The 17,195-nt window shown below is 39.8% G+C and overlaps 1 protein-coding gene across 1 annotated transcript in view; it reads right to left on the bottom strand.

Annotated features, from left to right (window-relative positions):
• Positions 1-247: 247 nt before the first annotated feature.
• Positions 248-17,195, bottom strand: part of sacs (sacsin molecular chaperone) — a 45,057-nt gene continuing 28,109 nt past the window's right edge. The window contains exon 10 of the mRNA XM_056474360.1: positions 248-16,090. Within this exon, the coding sequence (XP_056330335.1) occupies positions 4,539-16,090 (11,552 nt within the window). The 3' untranslated portion in view covers positions 248-4,538. The remainder of the gene's footprint in view (positions 16,091-17,195) is intronic.

Raw genomic sequence — 17,195 nt, 5'->3', positions numbered from 1 at the left:
ACAAATTTTTTTACATTTTGGTATACTTCAATCAAAATCTAAGCATTTACTTCTACATTTGGAGTGGTGATCCTTTAACCCTAACCCTATTCAGCAACAATATTCTTAACCACGCCCCTCTTACTTAAGCCATACTCCCCTTCTCAATATTCTGTTTCATCTGGAAGTACATTAACATGCTGAAATAAAAGTCTTAGCAACTTCCGGATGAAGTGGACTTTAAGAAAATGAGACAAATGACAAAATGTATCTGTCAAAACAATGTACAGCCAGTGTTTAATTTCAGTGTCATTCTCACAGTTGAACAAAGAAAAATGGATGAAAAAAGTCATCGTCAACATTGAGCACCATATGAGCATCGATGTCCCTCTTACACAAATCTCAGAGAATTTCATGCAAAGAATTCTCAGAAGACAAGTGGTTCCCATTGTACATTATAGAAAATACATTTAACCAGTGTTTCTGAAGAACTGTGATGTTTACAGCCACAACAATCAACTGATATGTCAAGTTTCAAGAGAAAATGTTTCGAGTATCACATATATATGCATGTGAGCGTCCTCATGAGAAATAAAGATGTGCCTAGCCAATTAAAATTGAATAGTGTTAGAAAAATTTTTTGTTTATCTTGCAACAAGACAAAGTAACTGCACTGGTAAACAGTAGTGAACCTGCTGTTATGTTACATCTTAAGGCCAATTAATACTTCTGTGTTGAGTGGACTTCAACTTCGGGGTCACTTCCAGTGTGTGGTACATTCCCTTTCCGTAAGGAATCTGTAATTGTAAATTTGTTTCGAGACTGGTAAAAGTGTTTTGCATCTTTTTAATTTTTTTTCTAAAATGTAAATTTGTTTCGTCCTTGGTAAAATCGTTTTCCTATGTAATTGTGTCTTATGATAGGTAAAACTGTTTTTCAAAATGTACATTTGTCTCGAGCTTCGTAAGTGCGTTTCACACTTGTAATGTTGTTTTGCACTTCCTGGCCACCGTAGTGGCCAGACGATCACGACTGTTGTAGTTATTCTAGTTGCGTTATTGTTTGATATTTATCTTCAAGAAATCACTGAAGGCATATATCATATTATCATATATGGCAATAACATCGTACTGTGTATTTACACTGTGGCCATATTAATCTATGTAAACACACAAAAAACAACGTTAAAATTTGTAAAAAGGTCATTCCCAGCCACTAGACTTTTCTGACAGGGTATTCAAGTGTCAACGAGTGTCAGAATGTTGTGGGACAGCTGTACAGGAGTTATTGTAGATTATAGATCACGAAATTTAGCGGCTTTTATTTTAGCATTTTTTTAAAGCATGCTGGCAAAACATGAACGTGGTTATAAATATATTAAAACGTGCTTGTTTGTTGTAAAAATTTGCAATAATGACAAAAAAAAAAAATACTAATTTGTGGATTTCCTTACTTCCGGGTGCAACTATCCTGCCGTTGTGGCTGGTGTATTCTGGGAAATATTCTTACCCCTTGGTTTCGTGTGGTCCTGAAAAATCTTCATTCAAAGGGCTATCTACCCCGTCCCCATAGCCTTACGTCTTCAAGCTAAAGAGAATTGGGACACCCCTACCTCTTCACAGGAACACGCAAAACGAGGAGTAGGGGTAAGGGGGAAGGGCTAAGGAGTAGAATCGGGATTGGACCTTAGTGTCATGTAATGTTTGTATTGATATAGCGCATTTATTGTGTATGGCCATACACCCAAAGCGCTTCACAACACCACAACCAACTGTGCCACTTGGATGATGCGACAGCAGCCACAGGACAACGGCGCCAGTGCACTCACCACAAAATAGCTATAGGGGTAGTGGAGAGACAGTGATACAGCCAATTTGGTGGATGGGGATGATTTGCAGGCCATAATGATTAAAGGCCGATGGAGGGAATTTGGCCAGGACACAGTGGTTACACCCCTACTCTGTGCCATGGGATTATTCATGACCACAGAGTCAGGACCTTAGTTTAACGTCTCATTCCAAAGATGGCGCTCAATAGGAGTATAGTGTACCCTTTACTTTACTGGGGCATTAGGACTAACACCACTTCCAACAGCAACCTCGTTTTCCCAAGTGGGCTCCTATCCAGGTACTGACCAGGCTCAGTCCTGCTTAGCTTCGGTGAGTAACCAGTCTTGTACTGCAAGTTGACATGGCTGTGTCATCCCAACTGGAACACTAATATTTTTTACTAACCGGAAATTCAAACCATTTCCGAGTCATTGACACTTAATGGTCTCACATCAAAAAAATCATGTCAAGTTACCTACCAAATGGTACCTGTTGCGAGGGCTAGCGCTTTAGCCATCAAGAGGGGTAATCATCTTTGTAGGTTATTTTTGCCCACACAAGCCAAAATAATCCTGGTAAGAGATGGTGTGCCATGGCTGCTGGGAATGCACAAAATAACAGTAGCCTTGATTTTAATGCTAATCTTGAAATAGGTAAGTCCCAATCCCAATTTTATTATTGTACTCGTTCCCCTTGGCTCTTGAAGAGTATGGTAAAGGGTAAAGGGTTTCAAAATTTACCCCTTAGAAAAGGGACACCACTACAACACCTGCACATGTTATCATATGTCATCGCGATCACTTGCTTAATATGAGATCGACAATTGCGACTGCTGTAGTTATTCTAGTTACGTTATTTTTTGGTATTTATCTTTAGGAAATCATTAAAGGCAACAATATCATAATTATCATAGCTGTACTGTGCATTTACACTGTGGCCATATTTATCCATGTAAACACAAGAAAACAACATTTACATTATACCACTGTAAAATGGTCATTAACAGCAACTAAACTTTTTTTTTCAGGTTATTTAAGTGTCATCGAGTGACAAAATGTTGTGGGGGTGCTATACAGAAGTTATTATCAGGGATTATTGATTGTGAAATTAGGGGGTTTTATTTTAGCGTTTTTTTTTTAAACCTGATGTTAAAACACGATTACCATTATGAATATGTTAAAACATTTGCTTGTTTGTTGTAAAAATTCGTAATAATGACAAAAAAATACTGATTTGTGCATCTCCTTACTTCCGTGTGCAGCCAAGCTGTCATTGTAGATGGTATAAATTTTTGTACTTCTTGGTTTCGAGTGTGATTGGTTTCGAGAGTACCTCTTGGTTTCGAGAGTCCTACGTCTTCAAGGTAAAGAGACTTGGGACACCCCTACCCCTTCACGTGAACGCACAGGACAAGAGGTAAGGGGAAGGGCTAAGGGGTAGAATTGGGATTAGGTCTAAAAGTAAGTTTGAAGTAAAAACATACAATTTCAAAGGCATTTTACTTAACTGTTATGTCCAATAACATTGTCTCCCCTTTTGCAACTGTTGAGTCCATGAAATGTACAACATTCCACACCTCTGTTCATCAGTTGAATAAGTGCATCATCTGGATATTTGAAGAGCACTTATTCTTTTTAGAATTAACAGTGCAAACGTATTACTTGCACTATTTATACTACAAAATGGCTTTGAAAACTGCATAGTTATACAATCTGGGACTTGCTGCATCATAGACACCAATATTTTAACAATTTATAAAAAAAAAAATAATTTATCTCTTTCTGGCCATCGGATATTAGGCATGGATATATCATGATTTTCGAAAGTATTACATCGCTTTGTAAACGTTTATCATTACAATTTTTTGAGTCTTCCCATACAGTTTGATAGAGCGATTGGACCCAGAAGCCGATTCACGTGACGTCACACTTAACAAGGAAGAGTTATTGACAGAGTAGCACAGACAGAATGCAGAAGTATAAATGCTCACAACAGTGATCACTCAACACAGAAGTATAAATCAGGCTTTAGTGTGTAACGGAGTTATTAAAACAATTTTTGATTTTCATTGTTTATGTTTACACAATGATATGAGCAATATCATACATACAGTGAAAGGATCAATTACCATATGGATTAAAATGGACCAACCATTGTATGCACAACATAAAACTAAAAAATAGCGCATGATTGATATAGGTCCCATAAAGGAACCATGAACAGATTTGTGTGTCATTGCTGGACTCTACATGATACTGTACATTTTCAGCTGACATTCACTCAAATTTCTGCAATCACTCGAATGCTATTTACATAAAAGTGCAGTGCAACTCATGCTAATAAATCACAAGACCGTCAACTTAATGACTATGGCAGGAAAAATACTTTTCTAGAAAAGATAAAAAAGCAGCATTGTATTCATTATGTACAAAGAAAAAACAATGTAGTTAAAATAATAAAAGGTATTGCTATGCTTTTGAACATTATGTACACTGCTGCAGTTAAGCGTACACTTTTTTTAGGCTCAGGCAACCTTGAAGAGAATTGTAGCAAACATGTACGCAATAATAAGCATGGGTCACAGCATCAAAGGTGGCACTCTTGCAATGCCAGCTAGGTACATCATTTTACTATAAAAAGGTCTACTTTGATATACTATATATAATCTATATTGCACAACCACTGCTTTGTTGATTCATCTGTTAGTTTTGCATTGTCTAATGCCGACATTCAGATTTTTTGCTGGACAAATGCCTCCAGTTTGATGATTATCCGAGCTGTACATTCCATTACCCTCATTGCCACTTCCGAAGTGTATCTGTCATTGGGAATCTGAGGGAAAGGCAAAAGGTCAGGGTAACGAGTTCTCAGGCTGTCCACACCATAACCCTCCAGGATGTGTACATCCTTAGCCAGGCCTGTTAACTGGGTATTGTACTCCTCAACCTTCTGTGCAAGTGCTGTGGGCTTTACATCTTTGTCTGATTTACCTCGCACAGCATAATCTGCAGCAATTAATGCAAGCTTTGTTGCCAGGTAACATTTGAAACACACCCACTCATTGGCATTCTTATGAAGGTCATTTCTTGCAGCAGAAAAGTTGGCTCTTGCTTGTCTTAACCACCGACGTGCCTCCACTGGGTTCCCAACGGACTTGAATGATGGTGGTACGAAGAAGCGATTTGAGTGTGATGTTCCTGCATAGTTATTATACTGTTCTCGGAACTGCTGCTTTTCCGACTTATGGCTTGTTGCTTCTTGGTTCCATGATGTGTAAAATCTCTGAAATGAGAATTTCTCTGACTGGAATCGAGTGGAAGACGAAGAGAATGGTCTCCTTGATGCTCGATCAGTGGTCTGCTCAGCTTGTGTTTGCTTCTCCATCCTGTTGATCTCATTCTGTAGGTGTTTAAAGACCTCGGTAGCAATTTCAAGATTCTCTGCATTTTTATCAGGGTGCCACTTCAGATATAAGCGCCGGATAATCTTCTTGCGTTCAGTCTCAGAAAGTTTCCAGGCTTGTTCTACTACAGAACTAACTTCCTTTAGGATTTCTGGTAATGCATTAAATTTGACCTTTTTGGGGGAAGCCTCTGTTGGAGGAGCTCTGCGATTTTCCTTTCCAGGAAATAATGGTGGGACCATTCTGGCACGAGGAGAATTACCCTCTATAGGGCTTGTTGGAGTTGGTGTACCATCCCGAATATGGGTACTATCATCTTGCCTAGAAAATTTATACAGATCTAGAGAGCTCACAATTTTGTACTCGCTGTACCCAATGTCAATTTGGAAGCACTTGCCGAGAACACTTGGACTATCATCTTCTTCTCTTTCTACTTCTTGAACAATGATAGCGTAAGTGTAAGTTGGCTGGTAGGTGCCTAAAATATCACCTCCCTCTGAGTCCACTAGGTAGCCAACATACTCTCCAGGGTAAAAGACATTCATGGGGTCCATAAGCAGTAAATGATGAATCTCTGCAGGTATGGGTGTACCAGGAAGTGGAAGCTCTAGCTTTGAAGGCTCCGTTGTGTCATATTTGACACCAAGGTTGTCTAGCTTCTCTGTTATTCTGTAGATGTCATTGCAACCCAACATAGCAATAAGATAGGAGGTGTCAGAAATCAGGTTGTCAGTTGCTGACTTGAGGGTCATTGCCAAAGCAAGAAGAAAATTAATGTCTTTGCTGTCAGAATGTTGAATGTAGAGGTGGATTACAGCTGATCCGTACCTTTTAAGAAAGGCAAGCGTTTCACTACGGCTGTGGGGAATTGGACTGCAGCCTTTCACTCGCAGTGTTGTCTGTAGTTTTTCGAAGCAAGACACCTTTAAGCCCTCACACAGTGCTTTGCATAACCGTATTGCCTTCTCTTCATTCACCATGTATGCATTCTCATTCTCATGTTTCATTATTCTTATTAATCCAGTGATAAACTGCTCTGATGACAAGAGCAATTGAAGGCGTCCCTGCAGGGAGCAAAGGGCACCAAATTGGCACATTTTTGGAGACTCTTCATCAAGTTGTTCCTCCAAGATACTACTTAGGAGCCTGGGTCTCAATTTCTGTGGAAGCAACATAATCATCTTTGTGTGAAAGGCATGGTCTTTGCCTAGGTAACACTGGCTCATATCAACTAGCATCTGAACACCAACATTGCCCTGAATTCGGCTTTTGTAATGCGGTGCATCATCAAAGACCAATGTGTTAGACTTGGCCAATCGCCCATCATGACTTGGAAGGTAAAATGTCAAATCTCTAAGGTTTTCAAGGTCCTTACGGACCTGTACTGCATCATTTTGGAGACTCTTAAATAGGCCCGAGACAGTTCTTTTCACTGTTCTCATTTCATTTGGGTCAAGCTGCTTGCCTTCTGAAATTCTAAAAATTCGACACAAAACTTCAACGTATTGTTTTGTTGAAACAATGTCCTCAGTTCCCAACAGTTTGAAGAGCTGGTGAAATGTACCAAGCTCAAGGGGAAGCTTGTACAAGTAAGGTTTAAAGTCTGATTCATTGTCCAAATTAATGACAACCTCCTCTGGTTTAAGGAGTTTCCAACCTTCCTCAACCATGACAAAGGCTATTCCTCGTAATTGAAAGCGAAAATCATTTTTATCCGAATTAAGGAATTCATAAATGCTCCTCAAGACCTTGTTTCTTGTTTTTACTGTGTCATCATCTAGGTTTGTAACACTACATATGTTTTTGCAATTGCTAATGACCTTTTCCAATGGTGGTTCCACATTGACATTTAACATGGTCAAAATGAGATCAAGCTGCTCTTGGCTAGTAAGTGTGTTTCCTTCTTGGTCTTTTATGCTTGCTGGTGTGGCCCTCTCTGGTAGAATAGGACAGGATGTCCATAACAACTGCATGATATCAGTTTGCTTGAACTTTGGATTCACCTGAGACCCATTGAAGCGAATAAGAGGGACTGTGCCATTCATTTCTTGATACTGAGCGTGGAGGTGAACAAGCTCAGCTGGTGCCCGCTCTGGGCATAGGAATGCTATCATAGAAAGTTCTTTCAGGAATGTCCCATCAAACAGATCTGTTCTGTCATTGAAAATGTGATTTAGAAGAACATCAACAATGGTTTGAACTTTTTCCTTGGACCAATTCTCTGTATGAGCTTTGATGCTAATCTCTTTTGCAAACTGTAGAACTTGCTGTTGAGAGACAACATATTTCAAGCCAATGTTGCGAAGGAATGTTGTCCATGAGGGTACATAGGATGTGCCACTTTTTGGCTTTGACACCTGCTCAATTTTTCTGAAGAAATCATTGGGAATGAAAGCTTTTTGTGGAAGCATTACCTCAAACACTTTAACTGTTTGATCGAAAAAGGCCTTGGCAGGTTTCAGTCTATTAGTGGAGTCATAAATGAAGGACAGACCTTCTAGTTTTTCATAGAGCTTATCCTTGATGCTGACTTGCTCCTCCATTGCCAATAACCTCTCCTTCAGGTAGATGACATGTTGGATTTTGGCATCATGTGACAAAATGTCAAATTTTAGAAGGACATGATTCAGGTATACCTCAAGATCATCGATTGGCGTGACCCCAAGAAAGCCGTAAAGTTCTTTCAGCTGTGGATTGTCAGCAAGGAAGGCTGAGGATGTATTGTGTGCCCACTTTTCAATGTCAGCTGAGGGAATGCTCTTTGTTAGAACATAGCATGTCCCGAAGTTTGAAATGCATATGTACCGACCACTGACAGCTTTGTAACATGGCAACAGTTTTAGACACTGAATATCTTCCTGGGTCAGATTCAACAAATTACAGTTGAAGTACAACAGCAAAGCTTCAAAATCTTTATCAGTCAAACTTGCTGTTTTGAAAGCAGATATCTGGATCATGTACTCAAGAGCTCGAAGTATGCTGGAAGGATTGTCTATGTTTGCTGTATGCTGAGCCAGCAAAGGCAACATGGGATTCTCTTTGGCACATATTTTATTCACAGCCAATTGAAAGCATCCTCCTTTCATCAAGGTATGAAAGACTTTGTCATTTTGTCCATTCGGGAAGATGGCTGCAAAGATCAGGCTCAGGGGTAACAAAACATCATGCTCGGGCACAACTAATTTGTTACCTGACACCATGAATTTGATTCCTGGAAGGAGAGCCCAATCTTTTAAGATCTCCAGAATGGTGTCAAATTTCGGCTTGTTTTCTGCCTGGTCATCCTTATTTGCAAGTTGTTCACTGATAAAGTGCCATGAACTCTTGAGCCAAGATTCAGTGGGAAAGTTCTCCTTCCACTTCACTGAGCTCCTTGCTTTGCATTCCCGGGGAAGAACAGATCCCAGAAGGTCTCCAAAACTGTTTATGTCAAAAGTCTTTGCAACACCAGCTTTTAGAAGGATGTTACTGTATCTTATGTACAGTGTGTGCATAAAAAGCTCTTTCCTTGTTGCAATAAGCTCATGATAAGTGGTCAGAAACTTTGGATGTCTGGAGTCAAAAACTTGCAGAATGTTGTCCATTGTCATCAGCAATGGGAGCCCCTCAATGTTTATGTCATTTTCTTCAACATCTTTGAAACAGTAGTCAACCAGCAGTTTCAAACCATGGAAAAGCTTGAAATTGGATTGTTGCAGTCGGCATGGTAGCTTTCCAACTTGGCAAGATGTGTCTGGAGATGAGAATGTTAAAAGGAAACTCCGAACATCTTCAGGTGTCACATAGTTAACTGGAATCCCAGCATCTTCTAGACAGAAGTACAGACTCGCTGTCTCATCACAGCTGTGGATTAGGTTGAAGCCAACATCCAGGAGCATGGCCTTCAATCGGAAAACATTTTCCGCCACAGACTTTCTTGTAGTTATGTTGTACTCTGTGTTTTTCAGATGCTGCAACTCATCCTGAAGTAAATTGTCAAAGAATGCTTTGCCTTTGGTTGAGGTGGAGGTGTTCACCCAAGAGATGTATACTGCAGAGTGCATATCACTGTTATCAAGGTGGGGTGCTCTGACAACAGGGAGTAGTCTTTTTAAGTCTGCATGAATGCAAAGGTAGATTGCCTTTACCAAACAATACCAATCTGGCTGAATGTCCAGTCTATTTACAGGAAAGAAAGACAAATATTTTCTCAAAATATCCCTGACAAGATGAATTGGAGTTCCTTGAAATATTGTCATGGTTGGATCGGGGCCTGGAAAGAGTCTACGTTTCAGTTGAATTAGCAGTTCTACACATGCAGGAGCAATTAGCACTTTCATTAGATTGTTGTTCCAATCACTTCTGACACCAACTCCATTGTCATCCCTCCACAGATTTCTTCTGGCAGAGTCTAAAGCAAAATGGCCATTCACATGGAAAGGCAGGCCAGTCTCCAGAGAAAGAGGAAGAAAACAGAAAGCTCTGTGTGGTTTTTTGTAGTTGTGGCTGGTGCACGCTGCAACACCACCACGTGGAAACAGTGTTATGTCCTCATTTTTGTGAGCTGAAATGACACTCTTAGATACCCTCTCCATGTCAGAAAATCCAGATCTGTTGCATATAAGCCAAGTGGTAGAATAACCATCAGTGTCTTCTATGTCCATTGTGTATGTAATCTGTTGCACTGGAATTTGTATCAGCTGTCTTTTTTTGTAGACACTGTCCAGAACAGAGGCATGAAATTGCTTACGTTTTAGTCGATCACCATCAGTGATTTTTGCTGTTACAGAATAAAGAGTTTTTAAATCCCCAGTGCCATTCTCAATTTCACAAATAGAAATTTTCTCCATGTGATTTAGAAACATGAGAAGTTCTGCTCCATCCATTCTTATTTTATCAAGGAAATTTTGAACCATTCTGTCTGAAGCTGGTGCTGAGCTTATCTCCGAAATTCTGGCCATTTCTACATTTCTTATGGGAAATCTGAACATTGTGCTGCGTTCTAGCTTGAAGTGATTTCCTAGGTATAAATTGAGTACATCAGAAAATTGGGATCTGAAATCTGAATCCAAATCTCTAAACATTCTTCCTGGACTAACAGATGTTGCTCCAGGTGCATAACGAGCATGTGGATCAAATATGCAAAGAATGTCGTTATTAGAGATAAAAGAGGGACAGTCAGTAATGTGATATACTGAGTTAAATCCAATCCCATATTGCCCAGTTTTTCCAGGGTTTGCTTCCTTGGTACCCCTTCCAAGGTTCTGGATCCCCCTGATATCGTCTTCTGTAAATGGCTGATTATTGTACACACAGAGTGATGGGCCTTGCATTGGAGTCCATTTGTCATCAAAAATTCTGTCAGTTGGGTGGGTCCTGGGATCAAAGACAAAGTATATTTCTGTGGCTTTTGCATCATCTGCATTCTGCAGGAGCTCTTTCAACATCTCCTTTTCTGATGGATAAGCATTGAGGATACTTTTTATTCTGCTGGTGAGCTTCTCCTTCTGCCCAAACTCACTGCCAAGGGTAGTAAAGCAAATGTTGGAGGCATATCTTTCTAAGGCTTTGTGACGTTTCGGAATTGCCCCCAGTTTTACTGCTACCTCTCTTGGAATATTACCATGGCAGTATTTAACAGTTGTGTCCCTAACTTTAATCCAAGGACAGTCATTGTAACAAAGCGATTTTGATGGTTGTAATGTGAAATTGCTGTCAGGAAGAAGTATCTCCCCATAGTTGCTTAGACAGAACTCTTGGCTTTTGTCTCTGATCAAACTCCATATTCCCTCACTAATTATTCTACGAGACAGTTGAAAGTTGTCTTCAGTAAGAGGTTTTCTCCCACATTCATTCTTTATCAGCTGTAAAACTGCAGAGAATGTTTCAACAGTGAAGCTTGTGTGAACTCCCACACTTTCAAAAAGCTCTCGACAACTATTTCTGTACTTGTTTGGAAGTTGGTAAAGGTATGGTGCTGCATCAAAGTTTAAGTTAAATGCTACTTTTGATGGCTCCACATACGTGTTCTCAACTAAAATTGAGGAGAATGTTTTTAACTCCTCCGTTATTTCCTCTTTTGCAGCACTGGACTGCAGCAACTCCTCATGGAGATATTTGTAACAAGCATTGGTTATGTTCTCTTGGTACAGTGTTACACCATCAAATGATTTTGAGAGCTCTTTCAGCTGGCTGATGACTAATGAAACTGTTGGCTTTCTTATCAGTCCAAGAAAGTCCTTCACAGCCAGTGAGATGGGACCACATCCTTTAAAGGAGGGGGAATTTTCATTCAGAATGGGGTTCATTAAACACACAGTGTCCTGGTGTTCTGTTGTAAAAAGCTCTTTTGCAGAGAACATGGTTAACTGGGGGAAATTGTTGCCATGCCACGGAAGTGAAAATCCAGCTGGCTTTGTCAAAAACGGTAGGAACTTGATATTTTGAAATTTGTCAAGATACTGATTTGCAGCTGGATCTCTCATTTTTAGTTTTTCATCAATAAGACTGAGGATTATGCTGCTCCTGTGGCATGCAATTGTGTGGTCATTTTCATTCAGAGCCAGTACAGACTCAGCCCTTTCAATCAAGTCTTCCCAAGATAAGTCATCCTTGACCATACCCAGCTGCACTAATTTCACCAAGCATACTGGATTGACATAGTCTCTTAAACTTCCTTCAGGAAACCTTCCATCTTCACTATTGTAAAGTTTGGCCACTCTGCCCTCTGGGTGGATGAGTCGAGATGGCAAAACAAGCTTCTTTGATGGCCCTGAACATGGTATGCATGGGGTTTCCCTAAGTATGGAAGCAAAATCCTCAAGTTTTTCATTGAGTACATAATACATCAGAGGGTCCCGTAGGTCCTTATCTATGTCTTGGATATGGGGAAAGAAAACATCTGAGAAGAACTGCTTCTCTGTCAGGGTGTTCTCCATTAATTTACCTTTACAGCCAGCATCATCAAAACCTTCCTTAACCCAGTCTGGCAGCTCAACAGCACAGAGATCTTGGGATCCACACTTTCTGAGGTATTTCAAGAATATCTTAAAAGCAGCAGACCCAATGTCTGGTCTGCAAAGCAAGGAGTCATCCAGAAATCGGACATTCTTGATTGACACCCAGGTTTTCCCATCTGAAAAGACTTTTGCACGATCATCATCAGCACCTTTGGCTATTTCTTGATAAACACCTTGACAAATCAGATTGAAATCATCATGGACAACTCCAGGGTCAGGCCAGGCAGCATAATAGCTGTAGTCCAGCAATTCTCCACTTTCTGCCATTGATCTCAGCATGTTGAGTGCAGCTAAGTATGCTTGGACAATCACATGTCTCATGAAAATGGCGTTCCATTGTCCTTTGGTGTCTGTCTTCCAGATTTCTTTGCGATTTGATGTGACAGCAAAGCAACCATTTATGTGTACAGGTAAGCCAGTTTTGATTCGAAGGGGTAGGTAGCAGAAAACCTCCCCAATTGGTGTCACACTTGTCTTTATGGTCCATTTTCTATTCTCTTCTTCGGTAAGCAGCACAGCTATGCCTCCACATGGTACCAGACCAAGGCGTTTCCCACTATCATTCAAGGAGAATTTCAGAGCTTCTGTCACATCCATGCATGAGCAGATTAGCCAGTTTGTATTTTCAACTCCCTTTTGTGGCATGTCATCTGTAAGTCTCTTAGTTTGTGTACCTTTAGCTGCCATCTCAAAGTAAGATGATGGATCTTCATCAGAACTTCTGAAAAGTGGGGACTGAAGATCAACTATGCGTCTGAAGACATTATGGTACTCCTCCACTATGATCCTGATGATGCAACCAGATTTGGGTACCTCGGTTGGCACTCTGCTGGTGGCTGCAACTTTTTTCATGACTTTGGCAGCAGATTTAAGAATACTTAGGGGACCATATGCTGCTCTGGAGGACCACACACTCTTGTTTATTGTGACCACATCCTGCGCAGCAGCAGGGTTTGGTTCCTCACATTTTAAATACTTCAAGACCATTGTTCCAACATGCTGTGTAAAGAGAATGAGGCGGTGACCACAGATGCTGAATTCATCAACAAGTGAGTAGATGTCAGTGGTATTGTAGTAAATACCACTGATTTCACTCACAGATGCCTCCTGCTCAGTTCTGAAGGGAAGTCTGAAAAGGGTCCCATCATACTTGTAGGGGGCCTCTAGTGACAGAGGAAGCTGACAGTTGAATACATTGATGAAGGGTCTGAACTGATTGGGAAACTTTCTTAGCCGTTTCTGCTGTTTGCTCCAGTTGATTTTGATGCCTGGATTTGACTTATCTCTGATGTGTTTGCCGATGTGATTGATGTTGGGATCAAACATGATCATGAATTCTCTGCTCATAATAATGGGTATGTCAGTCACATGATACACAGAGTTGAACCCTAGGCCAAATTTTCCCACCTTGTCAGCTTCACATCTTTTCATTGATCCACCAAGCCTGGTTATATTAAGGAAATCTGTATCAGAGAAAACAGAATTGTTGAACGACCACAAAGCAGGACCATGACAAATAACCATGCCAGGGTCAAGAAGATTCTCTCGGATTTCAAGATTCTTTCGCATGTCAATCAAGAAACTGCACTCAGTGGCATTGGCATCATCAGCATTCTGCAAGAGCTCTTTGAAGATATCTGCAACTGATGGATATTCCTCTAGAATGTTCTTTATTCTCACCGTTAGAGGCTCTCTTTGACCTGACTGTTCAAATCCTAGGTTCTCTGGGTTTATCAATCTTGTGCTCAAACATGGGACTTTCAACCATTCAGCGGTTTTCATTGGAATGTCATCATGGACAAGGATGATGGGCTCAGAAACATCATCTAGTAAGTCATTCAGGTCTTCAACTTTGATGTCACAGTAAGTGCATTCATGGATAGGTTTCATAACTAGTTTGCTTGGATCTTTGTGGTAAAGAATGGGGACATGCATGTCAGCATCAACTGATATTTGACTGCTGTACAGCCACCGTAAAATATTAATTAGGAGCAGGACATTGCGTTTACACTCTTGTTTTGTCATATCCTCTTCACACCTTTGTCTAATTGTTTTGACAACTTCAAACACGTGGCTTGGAACAACTTCTTCAATGGAGCCACAGAATTTAAAAAGCTTGTTGAATTTTGCAATAGTCTTTGGTAACGAGTACAAGTAAGGCTGCAGGTCCAAATCTGGTATGGGCTTTAAAACTGTGCATCCAGGGGAAGCAAATGTTTTCCCTGTCCAAACCCAATCAAAGGACAGAGACTTCAAGGCTTCCCTTGCATCTTCCAAGTGAGCTTGCATAAATTCATATATCTCACACAAGATCTGCTGAAACTGATACCAGTCCTCAGTGGTAAATGCTTGAGATTGATGCCAGTCATTTACTGCTTTCAAATGCTGGAGCACTTGGTCAACTTGAGGCTCTAATGACAACTTCAGAGCTTTTTTCATGCCAGCAGAGGTACGTTCAACTAGGGAAACTGAAGAACCAACAAGTACAGCATGAGAAATATCACACATTTCAGAAAGAGAGGAAATATTGCATGAATCACCTCTCCAAGCAAGTGACTTTGGGTAATTCAAAGGTCTGTCTTTGCAAACAGGGACCCATTTCAATTTTTGCAGATTTGTCTGAACCTCAGAGGACTTCACCAACTTTGTCTGTTTATTTAGAATAGTAAGGAGTGTTTTTGCCTTCTTTAAAATGGGATCCCAGTCTGGCTTGCTATTCCCCTGCAGCTCTTCAATTTTTCTGGCAACCTGAAAAACATCTTTTTCATTGAGTTGAACTTCATTTTTTAGCCCTAGTTGTCTGAGTGAATGAAGGACATCTGGAGATGACATAAAGTCATCTGGGGGAAATCTTACCTTTTCTTCCATGAAGAAAAGGTTCTGCAAAATCTCCAATTCTGGATCAAAAAAATCTGTTGGTGAGTGAAGTTTTTCTGAAGCGGTATGAATGAACTTCAATGAGGAAAGCCAACTAATTACTGCCTTGTTTTCATTCTTCAGAAAAGACAAATGGGTAAGAGCCCACAGCATGATTTTTGTGACTTCCTCTTTGGTGTAGAATCCTTTCTCAATGTCCTGAATTATTACCTTTAAACATTCTGTGCTCTTCACTTGTTCAATGCTCAACAGTTTTACTAGACGAATAGTTGCTTCATCACTGCAGTCAACAACATTTATGGACAATTTCACATCTAATGGATGCTTGGCAGTATGGTGTAATACTCTGGCTCCTTTCAGTAAGGTTAAAGGTGAAGTTTCCGTCTTTGACTTTTGTCCAACTTTGTCAAAAATGGGAAGCTCTTGGATTATGCGTTTCTCTTTTTCTGTGACATCAGTAAGCCCTGCTAAAAAGCTTCTGAGGGCAAGCCTTTGTTTGACAGTGAGAGAAGAAACTTGGCTGGCTAATCTCTGGGATGAAGACCGGTCCATAATTTGTAGAAGGGTGCTTGGAGAAGACTGGTGAATGTAATTTTTCAAGAGTGGGTGGTGCAAGCAGGGATCAGTTTGCTTTAAGATCACACAACCAAGCTTTTTCATAACTTCAAGTAAATCCTCTGAAGGAGGTCCTTCTTCTTCATTTACAAGAACGATGGGTGATGGAGATTTCAGGCGCAGTAGCTCAAGACAGTCCAAGGTGTCAGCCAGTGGCACATTTGGAATCAAAGGCAAATCTTCAAAGACACTAAGATCATCTGCAAAGTTAATGTAGAGATGCTTCCAAATCATTCTGAGCCAAGATGCTGATGGGTGCTTCTTTTCTTGATCACGAGGATTCCACTGAACAGCAAAGTCTCTAGAAGGCCATGCTGTAGTAAGGATTTCTTTAATGAGGCGTGCTGATCTCTCTGGGGTCAGCACTTGAACCTGAGTGCAAGGCCTCCCTGAAAGTACAAGATAAACACAAAAAAAGATGTGAGCGCTTGGTTTAAGACAAAATAATGCATTTATGACTGCAGAGAAAAGTGTGTGAACCTTAGATTTATACGGACTAAATATACACAAATTCAACAACATAGTATGTTTAAACAACTATGGATGTCTTGCAGAATTTATGTAGGAATGTAAGGTTTCAAATACTTTTTTCCTGCAATTGTATATTCTATGAAACATAGGTCTCAAACTTCATTCCTGGAGGGCCGTAGCTCTGCACAGTTTTGCTTCAACCCTAATCAAACACAGCTGATCCAACTAATCAAGGTGTTCAAGACTACTATAAATTATTAAGCAGGTGTGAGTTGGAGGTGGTTGGAGCTAAACTATGCAGAGCTGCTGTAACGCATAAAACTTTGTTTAACATCACAGATAAACAATTATGAGTTAAGAACACAGATGAAGAGTAAATCAGGAATAATAACTTTCAATATTCGAAAGCATTTACAATGAGATTTTCCTTCACCAAAACCAACTTAATAGGTTGTTTGTGCAAGCTTATTAAAAATAACAGATACATTTTAGAGTTAAGCGTCCTCTAGGTGGTATAAATATGATCACAGTGCATGTCGTCATCAAAGTACATATGACTAGGATTAGCAGTCAAAACTTTTGGATTTTGATTTTTTCTGATTCCAATTCACAAATAAATACATTTACACATTTGACTGTTAAAGTAATTTAATTTCTATTCAAGAAACACAAATTCCAAATTTTCACACAGTTTAAAGGGCACAATACAAACAAGATCTTAAAGTAGAAGCGCTATTTCCTAATATTTCAGGAAATAAAAAGCAACCTATAAAGTTGTATTGGTTGAAGGACAGATTATTTACAATCACTGCACAAAACAGAGAAACATGTTAAACTGTCTCACATGCTAAAATTATTTCAACAATTATATTCTAATTAGAATTTTCAAGTTATTTTCTTTAAATACAATTTTCAACAATTCAAGTTGCACAAACAAATGGAAAAGAATGGCTTTAAATAATGCAAAATTCCTAAGGCCCCAGTATACTTCAAACAAAATCCAAGAACAAACTGAAATTAAGC

This window comes from Danio aesculapii, chromosome 15 (assembly GCF_903798145.1).
Source record: "Danio aesculapii chromosome 15, fDanAes4.1, whole genome shotgun sequence".
Taxonomy (NCBI): Eukaryota; Metazoa; Chordata; class Actinopteri; order Cypriniformes; family Danionidae; genus Danio; species Danio aesculapii.
This window is presented reverse-complemented; position numbering and strand designations above follow the sequence as displayed.